Source organism: Microcaecilia unicolor, chromosome 3 (genome assembly GCF_901765095.1).
Source record: "Microcaecilia unicolor chromosome 3, aMicUni1.1, whole genome shotgun sequence".
Classification (NCBI taxonomy): Eukaryota; Metazoa; Chordata; class Amphibia; order Gymnophiona; family Siphonopidae; genus Microcaecilia; species Microcaecilia unicolor.
In genome coordinates, this window is record NC_044033.1 from 334747533 (window position 1) to 334762463 (window position 14931).

Below are 14931 nucleotides of genomic sequence, written 5' to 3' on the forward strand. Positions count from 1 at the left end.
GGGCGTCTTTCTCTTTTGAAAATAAGGCGGATACTGTATTATGTCGAGCAAGTTCTGCAAGATGATATTCATATTAGGCTATTTAATCAAAATAATTCTGTAGTAGTTTACCAATGACTTAATATCACTTTTAGTGCCATCAGTGGCGTTCCTAGGGGGGCTGGCACCCGGGGCGGATCGCCGATGCGCCCCGCCCCCCGGGTGCAGTGCCCCCCCCCTCTGCAGCGCGGACCCCCCCCCCCCCGGCGAAAGGACACCCCCACGAAGGACCCCCCCCCCCCCCCGCCGGGTGCACGCCGCCGGGGGGGGGTACCGTGCGCGCCTGTCCTCCGTTGTTCCATGCTTCTTCTCTGCCCCGGAACAGGTTACTTCCTGTTCTGGGGCAGAGAAGAAGCATGGAACAACGGAGGACAGGCACGCGTGGCACCCCCCCCCCGGTGGCGTGCACCCGGGGCGGACCGCACCCACCGCCCCCCCTAGGAACGCCACTGAGTGCCATGGCAAGCACAATGTCCAATAACTTTTGCTGATCTTCATTGAGACCTTAGTCATTCACCACTGAACATAGGATTACAGTAGTATAAGATAAAGAGTCACGTATTGGAAGGATATGACTAATCATAGACCAAACATCAGACCAGAAAGAAGATAAAACAGGAAAGTCATATATCATATGTTGAAAAGTACCCAAACTGCTATGACATCTCCAACAATTGGAAGAAAATTTGCATTTAACTGCTCATGTCTTGATTGGAGTCCAAGAGGGGCATTTTTGAAAGGGACTTCCAAGTTTCGATTTGGATGTCCTTGCAAAATGTCCAAATCCAGGGGCGGGGAAAACCGTATTTTTGAAACAAGATGGATGTCCATCTTTTGTTTCAAAAATACCGTCAGGAACGTCCAAATCCTTAAATTTGGATGTCCCTAGGATTTGGACGACCCTAGACATGGACGTTTCTAATTTTAGGTGATTTTCAAAACCAAAGATGTCCATGTCAAAAACGTCATAATGCAAGCCATTTGGTTGTGGGAGGAGCCAGCATTTGTAATGCACTGGACATGCCAGGACACCAACTGGGCACCCTAGGGGGCACTGCAGTGGACTACATAAAATGCTCCCAGGAATATAGCTCCCTTACCTTGTGTGCTGAGCCCCCCAAAACACACTACCCACTACCCACAACTGTACATCACTACCATAGCCCTTACAGGTGAAGGGGGCACCTATATGTGGGTATAGTGGGTTTGTGGTGGATTTTGGAGAGCTCGCTCTTTCCTCCACAAATGTAACAGGTAGGGGGGGTATGGGCCTGAGTCTGCCTGTCTGAAGTGCACTGCAGTGCCCACTAAAACTGCTCCTGGGACCTGCATGCGCTGTCACGGACCTGAGTATGACATCTGAAGCTGTCATAGAGGCTGGCACGACATATTTTTCAATATGTTTTTTGAGGGTGGGAGGGGGTTAGTGACCTCTGGGGGAGTAAGGGGAGGTCATCCCTGATTCTCTCTGGTGGTCATCTGGTCATTTCAGGCACCTTTTTGTGCCTTAGTCGTACGAAAAACACGACTGGGTGAAAACGTCCAAGTGTTCGTCAAGGACGTCCTTTCTTTTTTCGATTATGGGTAAAAAACGTCCAAGTGTTAGGCACGCCCAAGTCCCGCTTTCGCTACCCCTCCGACATGCCCCCATGAAATATTGACGTCCCTGCGACGGTCTGCAGTTAGAAACGTCCAAAATCGGCTTTCAATTATACCGATTTGGACATTTCTGTGAGAAGGATGTCCATCTTCCGATTTATGTCGAAAGATGGACATCCTCTTTCGAAAATGAGCCTCGAAATGGCCTTATGAAAACCAAAGTAGAGTGACTGTAGAACCGATGCCAATCAAAGAGGATGATTACTCTTTAAGCAGAATTTAGACCATTGGGATACAGGTGGAGGGGCATAATCGAACGGGGTGCCCAAGTTGTGATGAGGGCGTCCTCACAGGACAGCCCCGTAAAGGGGCGGGGCAACCCATATTATCGAAACAAGATGGGCGTCCATCTTTCGTTTTGATAATGCGGTCGGGACCGCCCAAATCATGAAATTTAGGTCGACCTTAGATATGGTTGTCTTTAGCTTGTTTTTGAGATGGTTGTCCCCGGTTTTTGGCGATAACAGAAACCGAGGACGCCCATCTCAAAAACGACCAAATCGAAGCTATTTGGTCATGGGAGGAGCCAGTATTGTAGTGCACTGATCCCCCTCACATGCCAGGACCCCAACCGGGCACCCTAGGGGGCACTGCAGTGGACTTCACAAATTGCTCCCAGCTGCATAGCTCCCTTACCTTCGGTACTGAGCCCTCCAACCCCCCCCCCCCCCGAAAAAAAAAACCACTCTACACAACTGTACAACACTACCATAGCCCTAAGGGGTGAAGGGGGGCACATACATGTGGATACAGTGGGTTTTGGGGGGGTTTGGAGGGCTCAACATTTACCACCACAAGTGTAAGAGGTAGGTGGGGATGGGCCTGGGTCCGCCTGCCTGAAGTGCACTGCACCCACTAAAATCTGCTCCAGGGACCTGCATACTGCTGTGATGGAGCTGAGTATGACATTTGAGGCTGGCATAGAGACTGGAAAAAATGTTTTAAAAATTTTTTGGGGGTGGGAGGGGGTTAGTGACCACTGGGGGAGTATGGGGAGGGCATCCCCGATTCCTTCCAGTGGTCAACTGGTTAGTTCGGGCACCTTTTCGAGGCTTGGTCGTGAAAAAAAATGGACCAAAAAAAGTTGGCCAAATGCTCATCAGGGACCCCCTTCTTTTTTCCATTATCAACCGAGGACGCCCATCTCTAAATCACGCCCTAGTCCCGCCTTTGGTACGGTGCCAACACCCCACCCCCCCCACCCCCGTGAATTTTGGTCGTCCCCACGACGGAAAGCAGTTGAGGACGCCCAAAATCGGCTTTCGATTATGCCGATTTGGGCGACCTTGAAAGAAGGATACCTATTTCCCGATTTGTGTCAGAAGATGGGCGTCCTTCTCTTTCGAAAAGTCACCTGTTAGTCACTTTCAATCCCACTTTCCAGAAAGCCTGAAGGTCAATGCTTTGCAAAAATGATGACATATCAAATGCTTATATATGTGAGAAAAAATATGTTCTGTGCTGCCCAATGACCATAAAAATAAGGTTACTCCTGGTTCATTATCCAATAAGTTTGATATCTTAAAGTTCTGAGACCTGTTCAAGGATTGTTTCAACTGCAAATATATAAGATCCTGATGAGAAAAAAGACCACATGTAGTTTATAAATCTCTAAATGCGCTGAGTTGCTTGTGAGATAGAATATCTCTCAGTTTCCAAATGTCAAGTTGAGCCCAAATAGACCAGAAAACAGGGCTCTTGCCAATACAAATTTGGGGATTCTCCCATTGTGGGGCATCCAAATGATCAAACATAGAAGTGGGAAAGGTCAAATCGACTTGTTTTTTGTTCTGGAAAATTGTTCTCAAAACCATCCACTGATGAGCCACATTAATGTCTGTAGCCCCAACAAGTTCACTAAATGCATGTGATGTAACCAGCTGACGCTCCAAAGAGATCCAGCAAGGTACACCACCATCAGAATATTCCTGATACCACAAACAGGCATCATGCAAAACAGTGGCCTTATCATACGTGGCAAAATCAGGAAATCTGATTCCTCCAAATTCTTTAGGCCACTTTAACTTACTGAGAGAAATTATAGGTGGTGGCTTACATAATCACAAAAATTTTACCAGCAGTTTATCAATGGTTTTATACAGCTAAGCTAGAAAGGGAAGTGGGAACATCTGTACCACATAAAGGACTTGAGGTGCAATCAACTTTCTTATGGCTTCCATAGGACTCCACACTAAAACCACTGCAAGAGGTGATCTCCTATACCACTGTACTCGAGACCTTTTTTCCTCTTTTACTTATATGACATTTAGATATCAAATGTTCTAGTTCAGCAAACCAATACTCTACATATAGAATCTCCTGTTATTCTTAAACATTCCATAGGACTCCACCATGAGAGTCATAAAGGCAACCATACAGTACAGAGGTCGCTAACCTTGGTTAGCAACAACTGTATATTATCTTGCAAAGTATCCTCAAGGGTGGGTTTGAATTTTATCCCTATATTAGACTAAGAGCCCCTTTCACAAAGGTGTGCTAGTGTTTTTAGCGCATACTAAAATTAGCATGCACTAACTGTGTAGACACCCAAAATATTTCTATGGGCATCTACATGGCTAGTGCATGCTAATTTTTATCGCACACTAAAAACGCTAGCGCACCTTTGTAAAAGGGGCCCTAAATGGATTAATCACATCTTTAGTACAATATGAAGTGAGGAAGGGTACTTCTGTTTTGTCCCAGTTGATGGAATAACCAGTCAATTTACCAAAATATCGTAATGATTGCAAGACATGTGGAATAGTGATAGACGGCTGCGACAGAGATAACATCATCCGCAAAAGCAGAGACCCTTATCTCTGAAACAGCCAACTGTTACACCCTGCAGTTCTGAATGCATACGAATTTTCCAAAAGGTTCAAAAGCCAAATTGAATAGGAGAGGGGATAAAAGACAACCCACATTCAATCTGGCCACTGGACAAGAATATAAGAGTTTGACCATGTTAATGAGTGTCACCTAGATTAAACCAATTACGCGTGTCGAAAAGATACTTCCATCCAACAAAGTCAAATGCCTTTTCAGCATCTAATGACATTGACACAAAGAGGTTCACCTGAGGTCTTTGCAGCCTGTAAGACATGACAAAAAACTCTGACATCTGATGTCATTCTTCCCTGAACAAGCCCACATTGTGAGGGATGGATGATATGGGGCATTACTTTAGCTATCAGCCAAAAGCCTGGAGTAGATCTTACGGTCATAATTGACTCCAGAAAGGACATATATAGCTGCAATAACTTAGGAATTAGCAAACCTTGAAAAATATGATAAAAGTCAATTGACAGGCCATCACTTGCGCTGTCTAAGACTTTTGATGGATGCCCCTATTTTTGCTCATGTAATGGGACCATTTAGCATTTCCAATTGGGCCTTTGTAATAGTAGGAGGAGTAAGAGATCTAGAAAACTCCAATATATGAGAGTGATTAGGATTGGTACCCAACGTGTAAAGTTGCTCATAAAATAACTTAAATTGTTTTCCAATATTCACTGGAGCAGTGTAAAGAGCAGTTCCTGACGATAGCATGATTTTTTTCACATTTACACTTATGCTTTAAATAATTGGCAAGTAGCCTTCCTGCCCTACTCCGTTGTTTATACTAGACAGCACTTTCCCTAAAAAGTAGCCTACCCACCCTTTCAGACAAAATGAAATTATACTGAAATTTTAGTTGCTGTAACTGGGTTTGCAAAGCCGGAGTTGGGTGAGCATAAAACTGGTGTGCCTTGAACTTAATATTCTCATCTACAGTGATAATTTTTGTTTCCAGAGCTTACTTTGTTTAGCACTGTAAGCAATAATCTCTTCACAGATACATGCCTTATATGCATTCCATATGGCATGATATGGCAAGGAATCTGTCTCAGTTTGAAAATATTCACTCATTTGTTCACCTTTCCACATTATTAAAGTCAGGTCCAGGCACAGGGTTGGGGCAGGCAGCAATCCAGCAAAGTCAGGTCCAGGCATAGAGTCAAAACCAGGTAAAACAGGAATAATCACAGCAGGAGCGCACCAGATACCAGGAAAAAGTAGCTGAGGCAAAGACAGGAGGGAAACTCCTAGTTTTAAAGTGAAGGTGTCTGACGTCAGTGTAGGCGCGTCCAAAGTGTGGGCACGCCCAAAGTATAGGTGCGTCAATCCAGAACTGAAGGGAGAAGTGTATGCTAGCCTCTGCCTCCACGTCTGATGTTCCAGGTATGTGGCAAGCATTAACAGATAACTTCTAGCAGGCAAAGCAGGGCCTAGATCAGTCGTCAATCCCACCCACCCCCGCCAACTCCCACCCATCCACCCCTAGCACAACTCTTAATTTATAATCAGTTATTCTAATTAGGATAACAAGGGAGGAGTGCTCTTACAGAGTTTTAACTATATTTCATTACTTTCTATGAAGAAAACATATTTAGCAGGAGATTCTCGCTTTTGCAGGTCATCTTCCACACTCCCACCAAGAAGCCGGGATCTCCCACTGAGTGGCCTGCCTGTCCAGCGGCAGCAGGAAACGCCCTTATAAAGCACCATTTCCTACTGCCACTGATCCCATGGCAGCAGGAGATGATGTTTTATGAAGGTGTTTCCTGCTACCGCTGGATGAGGAGACCACTTCTTTTGCTTCTGACTGCGAATCAGCTGTGCTGGGGCAAAGCAATGGGTTGGGATGGGCAGAGCAATGGGCAGAGTTATGGGTGGAGCTGTGCAGAAGAATTGGTGGAATGGGGTGGAGCTAGCAGCAGAATAGGTTGGGATAGGGGCGGGACCTAGATCTGCTGCTGAGTGGGTTGGCCTCCTTGGAAACTCTGTATCACATGATATAACCGGCTATCTGCTATCCGCTACCTGGCAATATTCAGAGAACTGCTGAATATTGGAGGATAGCCGGTTATTTGGAATTTAACTGGCCAGGTGCCGATCCTGGCCAGTCAAATTGTTCTGAATATCAGGGGGCAGGTCTTTATCTTCTGTTATTGTCTTTCTATGTTTTACATGTAACTGCCTCTTGATAGAATCTGTTATGTAAATGGTTATATTTGAACCTGTTATATGTGAAGTCCAACATTATATAAGTGTTACAAAGATTCCATAAATTGTAAGTTTTTCTATTTGATAGTTCTGATGACTTATTTTGCTGACAGCTCTAGTCTGATGTAATTCTTCATCATTTTAATAACAATGTAAGTCCCAGTTTGTAATTAATGGGTGTCTTATGCTGTAAGCCACCTAGAACCTGTAGCTGGAATTTGCATGGTGTACAAATTTTGTATTAGATTAGATTAGAAGAAAAGATATCCAAGTTGAAACATTCACAGTGGACAGCATCTTGCTGAAAGGGAAATGCTGATGGAGAAATATTTGAACTATATGTGTATTTCCATTAAAAAAAACATAATGAACAGAAATCATTTTTAATTTTCCCCAACCTATGCTCATAATGCAAGCTCCTGAAGTCTGTGTATGTTGGATGAATGAGTCTTTTCAAAACATGCTACTTACATGTATATGCCACATTACATGTATGAAATGTATCATTTACACTTGTAAACCTTCTGGAATTGCTTCCTTTAGTATTTCTTTCAGCCTTTTCCTATACTTTTTTTTTAATTTATTTATTTCTCAGACTATGCAATCTATGCATTTAGGGGGTCCTTTTACTAAACTGCAGTATGCACTAACCCATGCTTACCACAAGTTAAAATCCACTACTGCGGGGCACATTCAGGCATCCCATGGTAGTTTTCAGATCTATGCGCTTCCCATGCGCTAAAAATACCTTTTATTTTTTAGTGTTGGGGTGTGTTGGGGGGTGGAGAGTAGGCATGCCCAGTGCTAATCGGTTATTGCAGTTACATCACTGCATTCTGATTAGCGTGTGGTTAGCGTGGGAGGATGGCTATTAAATGAGGAAATGGAAATTGCTGCCATTTTATAGCCACACTAAAAGTGGCCTGAGTGCACAGGAAACCCAAACACTGGTCACGGCACAGGTCACTTTTTGGTGCAGCTTAGTAAAAAGAGCCCTAGATTTATTTGTAGATGAGTTATTTTATTATGTAGTCCTTTGTACAGGTTGGTTTTATATGAGTTTGGTATGAATAGCCTGGCATTTATGAACTCTCCTGAAAATCCATCCCTTATTCTTTAGCTTCATCATTATATGAAGAACATCCACTTCAAGAACGTTCTGGGTGAAGAGATCTTTTTTGATGAGAATGGTGATTTCTCCATTGATTATGAAATTGCAAATATAATCCATCTGCTCAATAGGACGGAGAGAACTGAAATTATTGGAAGTTATAGCCCACATGCTCTCTCAGGGCAGGATTTCATTATCAATGAGAAGGCAATCGTGTGGGAGAGTTCATTCACTCAGGTCAGAGATAAGTAATATGAGATCATGATGGAAGGCATCAAACCATATCATGTTTGCTGTCCTTCAGTTGTGAGAAATTCAATAATATGATTTACTGCTACAAATTCTTGTTTATCCCAATACAACAGAGCAATAAGCCTCGCAAATAGGACTGAAATCAATAATAACTCCCCCCCCCTTTTCCAAAGCATTGGTATACTACTACTACTACTACTTAACATTTCTAAAGCACTAGTAGGGTTACGCAGCGCTGTACAATTTAACATGGAAGGACAGTCCCTGCTCAAGGAGCTTACAATCTAAAAGACAGGTGTACAATCTAAAGACAAGTGTACAATCTAAAAGACAAGTGTAGAGTCGATCTGATAGGGCATACTATATTTCTCGAAAGGTTAGGTGCCGAAAGCAGCATTGAAGAGGTGAGTTTTAAGCAGAGATTTGAAGATGGGTAGGGAGGGGGCTTGGCGTAGGGGTTGAGGAAGATTGTTCCAGGCATAGGGTGAGGCAAGGCAGAATGAGCGGAGCCTGGAGTTGGCAGTGGTGGAGAAGGGGACAGAAAGGAGGGATTTGTCCTGTGAGCGGAGGTTACGGGTGGGAACATAGGGGGAGATGAGGGTAGAGAGGTAGTGAGGAGCCGCAGACCGGGTGCATTTGTAGGTAAGTAGGAGAAGCTTGATCAATGATTACCTCCAATTCAGAAAAGAACTAAAAATAACATACCTTTTCAAGAAAGTTTATGCTTAATCTCACATGCACAAATGTTCCACAATATATGTAATATACCAATACTGTAATCACATAATTGTAAGCCAGATTGAACCAAAACTTGTTTTTGGATAATTGTGGGATTTGCCCCCGCGGAGACCAGAGCCGAGTCTGAGGCCTGGGCTGACTGCGGACGACATGACGGTCGGCCCCGGCCCAAGTGGATACACCTGAGGGAGCTCCATGCTCCAAAGCTGAGTCTGGTCTGGGCGGTGAACATCCAGACTGGGGGGGACGTGATCGCGGAGGCGCGGACTCGTGGGTGTAAAGCCTATTGGAGCAATGAATGGCACTCCCACCCATTGCAATGCCCATCAAACCCGGTGAGCAGCTCCGCTGCTGAACCGGAGCAAGATTCGCGATGTGTTTGGCTGTTGGAAGTCACGAACAGCATTAGCGAGTGACCACCAGAGCCCCAGCGACAAAGCCACGTGGCAGCATCCTAGGAAGGCGGTGCAGTCTGGAGGTGCGAGACCGGAGCGATGGCGGCGCCCAGAGACAGGTCCGTGTACCAGAGTGGTGGACGAGCCCTAGCGACGAATGGAGGCGCCCTGTCCCGGCACATAATAGCAGCGAAGACCTGGGGCTGCTAACCGCCTCCCGATTACCACCTCCAGTCACCGACCTGGCACTCGTGGCAGCAGATTACTCGGGGTCACTCTGCCTTGCACCCACCTGGTGAGCTGTCACACCTGCCAGCCTCCCAGCCCTGAGCTGCCTCCACCGGAATGACCATTGCCATTGTCCCTCCTAAGCTCTACCTCCAACCAGTAGCACAGGCCCAAAATTCACCACTGAAACCACTGCCGAGTCCATAACAGCCCAACTTGAAATTGCCTCAACTAGAATCCACAACAAATCCCTGCTTGATCATCTGAACTGCGTCCTGTTTTACAGACCACCACCCGGTAATTGGAACGAAATCCAGTCTAACTTCACGGACTTCATCTCAAACACATGTGTAACCAGCTCCAACATATTAATACTAGGTGACATAAACCTTCACCTAGAAGACCCAAACTCTATCAACGCACGAGAATGAAAGGAATTCCTCCACTCATGGGATCTCAGATGGCCACACATGCAAGCTACCCACATCAAAGGGCACACACTGGACCTCTTCTCACACAAATTGTCCACAGACCACAACCTACTAATAACAGATATCAAATGGATAGAAACACCTTGGACCAATCACTACAAACTAAACCTATTCCTAAATTGGCAGAAGAAGGGATCACACTGTACACAAGAACATACAACCTACAGCACAAGAGCCCAAATAGACCCAAAAGCATTCTGGCAACAGATATATGTCAACGAATGGACAGCACGAACGGACTCCATACTCTACCTCTCTGACTGGGATGAAAGATGCAGAAGCGTACTAGGCGAAATAGCACCCTTAAGAACAAGAATATCAAGAAGACAAAACTCGATACCATGGTTCAATGACGAATTAAAAAAACTCAAAACACAATCCAGGAAACTCGAACGAGCATGGAAAAAAATAAAAGATGAACATACACTCAACGCATGGAAACAAATACAAAGAAAATACAAATATGCAATAAGACAAACCAAAAGGTCTTATTACAAAACTAAAATTGGACCGGATTACAAAGACCTGAAGAAACTATTCCAACTCGTAAATAAGCTACTAGACACCACTCCAACCACCACAATCAACACAGACATCCCATCCGCAGACAAACTTGCTTATAACTTCAATGAAAAAAATAATAAAATTACGCAACACACTTCCTCAGCACAACACTGAAATCGATTATTTCATCAATGGCCTGGAGAATACCCAGCAGACTGTGCCTGGTCAAACTTTGCTCTCCTCACCGTTGAATCAGTTACCCAGGCGATTCATAGGTTCTCCAATACCCACTGCAAACTGGACACCTGCCCCAGCCATCTACTTAAATCCGCCCCCAACCGCTTCATAGCAGACCTCACATCCCACCTAAACTACATGCTTCAACAAGGTCTCTTCCCTGAGGAATATGGCTACTCACCCCAATACCAAAAGACACCAAGAAAAAAACAAACGATCTCGCCAACTACCGCCCAGTTGCATCTATCCCACTAGTAGTCAAACTCAAACTGATGGAGAGCATGGTGACCAAACAGCTTACTGACTACATGGACAAGTTCTCAATACTACATGAATCACAATCAGGATTCCGCCCCCTCCATAGCACTGAAACTGTGTTAGTCACTCTCCTGGCCAAATTCAAGCAGGAAATAGCTACAGATAAAAGCATACTTCTCCTCCAATTCGACATGTCGAGCGCATTCGACATGGTAAACCTCAATACTACTAAGTCTTCTAGACCACTTCGGGATTGGTGGAAATATACTTAGCTGGATCAAGGGTTTTCTAACCACCAGAACTTACCAAGTAAAATCAAATTCAAACATATCACCACTGTGGAAAGCAGACTGCGGAGTACCTCAAGGATCACCATTATCACCAACACTCTTCAATGTAACGATAATCCCACTGGCAAGTCCTTATCCAATCAAGGCCTCAACCTGTTCATCTATGCAGACGATGTCACAATTTGCATTCCCTTCAGACACGACCTGACAGAAATCACCAATGAAATCAAGCTCGGTTTGAACACCATGGACTCAAGGGCAAATTCATTTCAACTGAAACTGAACATTGAAAAAACACACTGCCTCATCCTCTCATCTCAACACAATAAGTACAAACCTCCAACCATAAACACCCCAGACCACACCCTCCCTATCTCAGATAGCCTAAAAATACTCGGTGTTACAATCGATCACAACCTTACACTCAAGAGCCAAGTAAACTCCACAACAAAGAAAATGTTCCACTCAATGTGGAAACTTAAACGCATAAAACCTTTCTCCCCGAGGGAAATGTTTCGCAACCTAATACAATCAATGGTACTAAGCCATGCAGACTACTGCAACGGAATCTATGCAGGATGTAAAGAACAACTCACAAAGAAACTCCATACCACCCAAAACACAGCAGCCAGACTGATATTCGATAAAACATGATTTGAAAGTGCCAAACCCCTATGAGAAAAACTGCATTGGCTCCCAATCAAAGAAGGTATTACCTTCAAAATCTGCACCCTGGTCCACAAAATTATCTACGGCAAAGTCCCAGGATACATGACAAACCTCATAAACCTACCAACCAGAAACAGAACCGGATCATCACAAACATACCTAAACTTCCACTACCCAAACTGCAAAGGAATCAAATACAAAACAACCTATGCATCCAGCTTCTCTTATATAAGCACACAACTATGGAACGCACTGCTAAAAGCTGTGAAAACAATCTACGACCATCTAAACTTCAGGAAATCGCTAAAAACCAACTTGTTCAAAAAGGCATACCCTACCGACCCAACATCAATGCTGCAACACAGCAAAACCAAAGATCGTAATGTACACTATATAACCTTCCCTCTCTCCGATCCCCATTGTGCCTGAAACACACGAACCTTATTCGACCACATCATCACTTGTATCTATTTCTCTACTAGACTTGGTGAACGCCTTTACGGTACTGTGTTAGCCACATTGAGCCTGCAAATAGGTGGGAAAATGTGGGATACAAATGTAATAATAAATAAATAAATATTCATAATGTGGCTGAAGGCAGTGGGATTTTAGACTCCACCCATATTGGTGACAAAGGCAGTCTGCTTACCTCACCGACACTGGCAAGCAGCGCCATGGAAGATTAAATGAGGGCAGCAATTCAGGGAGTGGAAAGGGAGAAGGAAGAGACTAGCACCAGATCCCACAAGGAGGAAGGTTGATAGGCTGGATTTCAGATGGGGAGAGGGACATGCCAAGGCTGGCGTGGGGCCCCTGGGAGTGTGAGGCTCTGTGAGGCTGCCCCTGCCTAAGACTGGCCCTGGATGACATTACCACCATGGAAAAATTCTCTGGCTCTGAGGGCTCCCTTAACCTGACTTTGTCATCTGTGCTGCCATCAGTTGCTCATCTACCCCAGTTGTGGAATTTTCCGTCAGAACTGAGGCATTTTGTTAGATATTCATCATGCAACCAAAGGCAGTGGGGTGGAAAAACTCTGCCCACACTGTTGACATCATCACCAAGCACCATAAAAAAAATGTGCTGAATGTGAAGTCATGAAGGGTATGCCAAAGGGTCATAACTTGTCATTTAGTGTTTCTCTTTGTGAGCAGTTTTGGGCACCTACTTACTTTCAAAATAATTATTCATGCCATTTTGTAAAGTGTTTTGTTCTTGTTGGTAGAATGGGATGTTGTTACTAATTGGGTTTCTGCCAGGTACTTGTAACCTGGATTGGCCACTGTTAGAAACGGGATACTGGGCTAGATGGACCATTGTTCTCACCCAGTGTGGCTATTCTTATGTTCTTATATTCTTATTTTACATTTTGAAATCAAAGATGGTAATGTGGTTTACATATTCTTTATTGTTCAGTTAGTTGAGGTGGTAGTTGTTGGTTATCCTAATATCAGCTTTGTTTCTCTAATTTAATTGTACATTACTATTACTACTATTAAACATTCCTATAGCGCTACTAGACTTACGCAGCGCTGTACAAATTAACATGAAAAGACAGTCCCTGCTCGACAGAGCTTACAATCTAAATTGGACAGACGAACAGACAGCTAGGGGTGGGGAAATTGCAGTGGTAGGGGTGATAAGTGAGGGTGTTGAGCAAGAGAGTCATGGTTAGGAGTCGCAAAGAGGTGGGCTTTAAGCCTAGACTTGAAGACAGCCAGAGACTGAGCCTGATGTACTGGCTCAGGGAGTCTATTCCAGGCATAGGGAGCAGCGAGATAGAAGGAACGGAGCCGGGAGTTAGCAGTGGGGGAGAAGGGGGACGACAGGAGACATTTACCCAGCGAATGGAGTTCACGGGGAGGAGTGTAGGGAGAGATGAGAGCGGAAAGGTACTGAGGAGCTGCGGAGTGGATGCACTTGTAGGTCAAAAGGAGAAGTTTGAACCGTATGCGGAAGCGGATAGGGAGCCAGTGAAGCGACTTGAGGAGAGGGCTAATGTGAGTATAGCGACTCTGGCAGAATATAAGACGCACAGCAGAGTTTTGGACAGATTGAAGAGGAGATAGATGGCTGAGCGGGAGACCAGCGAGAAGCAAATTGCAGTAGTCTAGGCGAGAGGTGATAAGGGTGTGGGTAAGGGTTTTGGTAGCGTCCTCGGAGAGGAAATGGCGAATTTTGTTAATATTATAGAGAAAGAAACAACAGGTTTTGGCAATCTGCTGAATATGAGCAGAGAAGGAGAGAGCGGCGTCAAAGATGACTCCAAGGTTGCGCGCAGACGGGACAGGGAGGATGAGAGTGTTATCTACCGAAATAGAGAATGGGGAGAGAGGAGAGGCAGGTTTAGGGGGAAAGAGGAGAAGCTTGGTTTTGGTCATGTTTAGTTTCAGGTGGCGGCGAGACATCCAGGCAGCGATGTCAGACAGGCAGGCCGATACTTTGGTCTGGATTTCAGCTGAGATATCCGGTGCGGAGAGGTAGATCTGGGTATCATCAGCGTAAAGGTGGTATTGAAAGCCATGGGATGAGATCAGAGCACCAAGGGAAGAGGTATAGATAGAGAAGAGGAGAGGTCCTAGGACAGATCCTTGGGGTACACCGACTGTTAGCGGGATAGATGTGGAGGAGGAACCACCAGAGTATACGCTAAGAGTACGTTGGGAGAGATAGGAAGAGAACCAGGAAAGAACAGGGCCCAGGAATCCAAGAGAGGATAATGTATCAAGGAGTAAGGTGTGATCAACAGTATCAAAAGCAGCAGATAGGTCGAGGAGGATGAGAATAGAGACCTTTAGATTTGGCCAGTAACAGTTCATTGGAGTCTTTGGCAAGCGCCATTTCAGTCGAGTGAAGAGAGCGAAAGCCAGATTGGAGCGGGTCAAGAATAGCTCGAGATGAAAGGAAGTCGAGGCAGCGGCGGTGAACAGCACGTTCAAGTATCTTGGAGAGGAAAGGGAGGAGGGAGATGGGCTGATAGCTAGAGGGGCAGGTAGCGTCCAGTGAAGGTTTTT

At 45.0% G+C, this 14931-nt stretch overlaps 1 protein-coding gene across 1 annotated transcript in view; it reads left to right on the forward strand.

Moving 5' to 3' along the window:
* LOC115464716 (vomeronasal type-2 receptor 26-like) overlaps positions 1-14931 on the forward strand; it is a 79296-nt gene that overhangs the window by 47765 nt on the left and 16600 nt on the right. The window contains exon 4 of the mRNA XM_030195077.1: positions 7865-8092. Within this exon, the coding sequence (XP_030050937.1) occupies positions 7865-8092 (228 nt within the window). The remainder of the gene's footprint in view (positions 1-7864; positions 8093-14931) is intronic.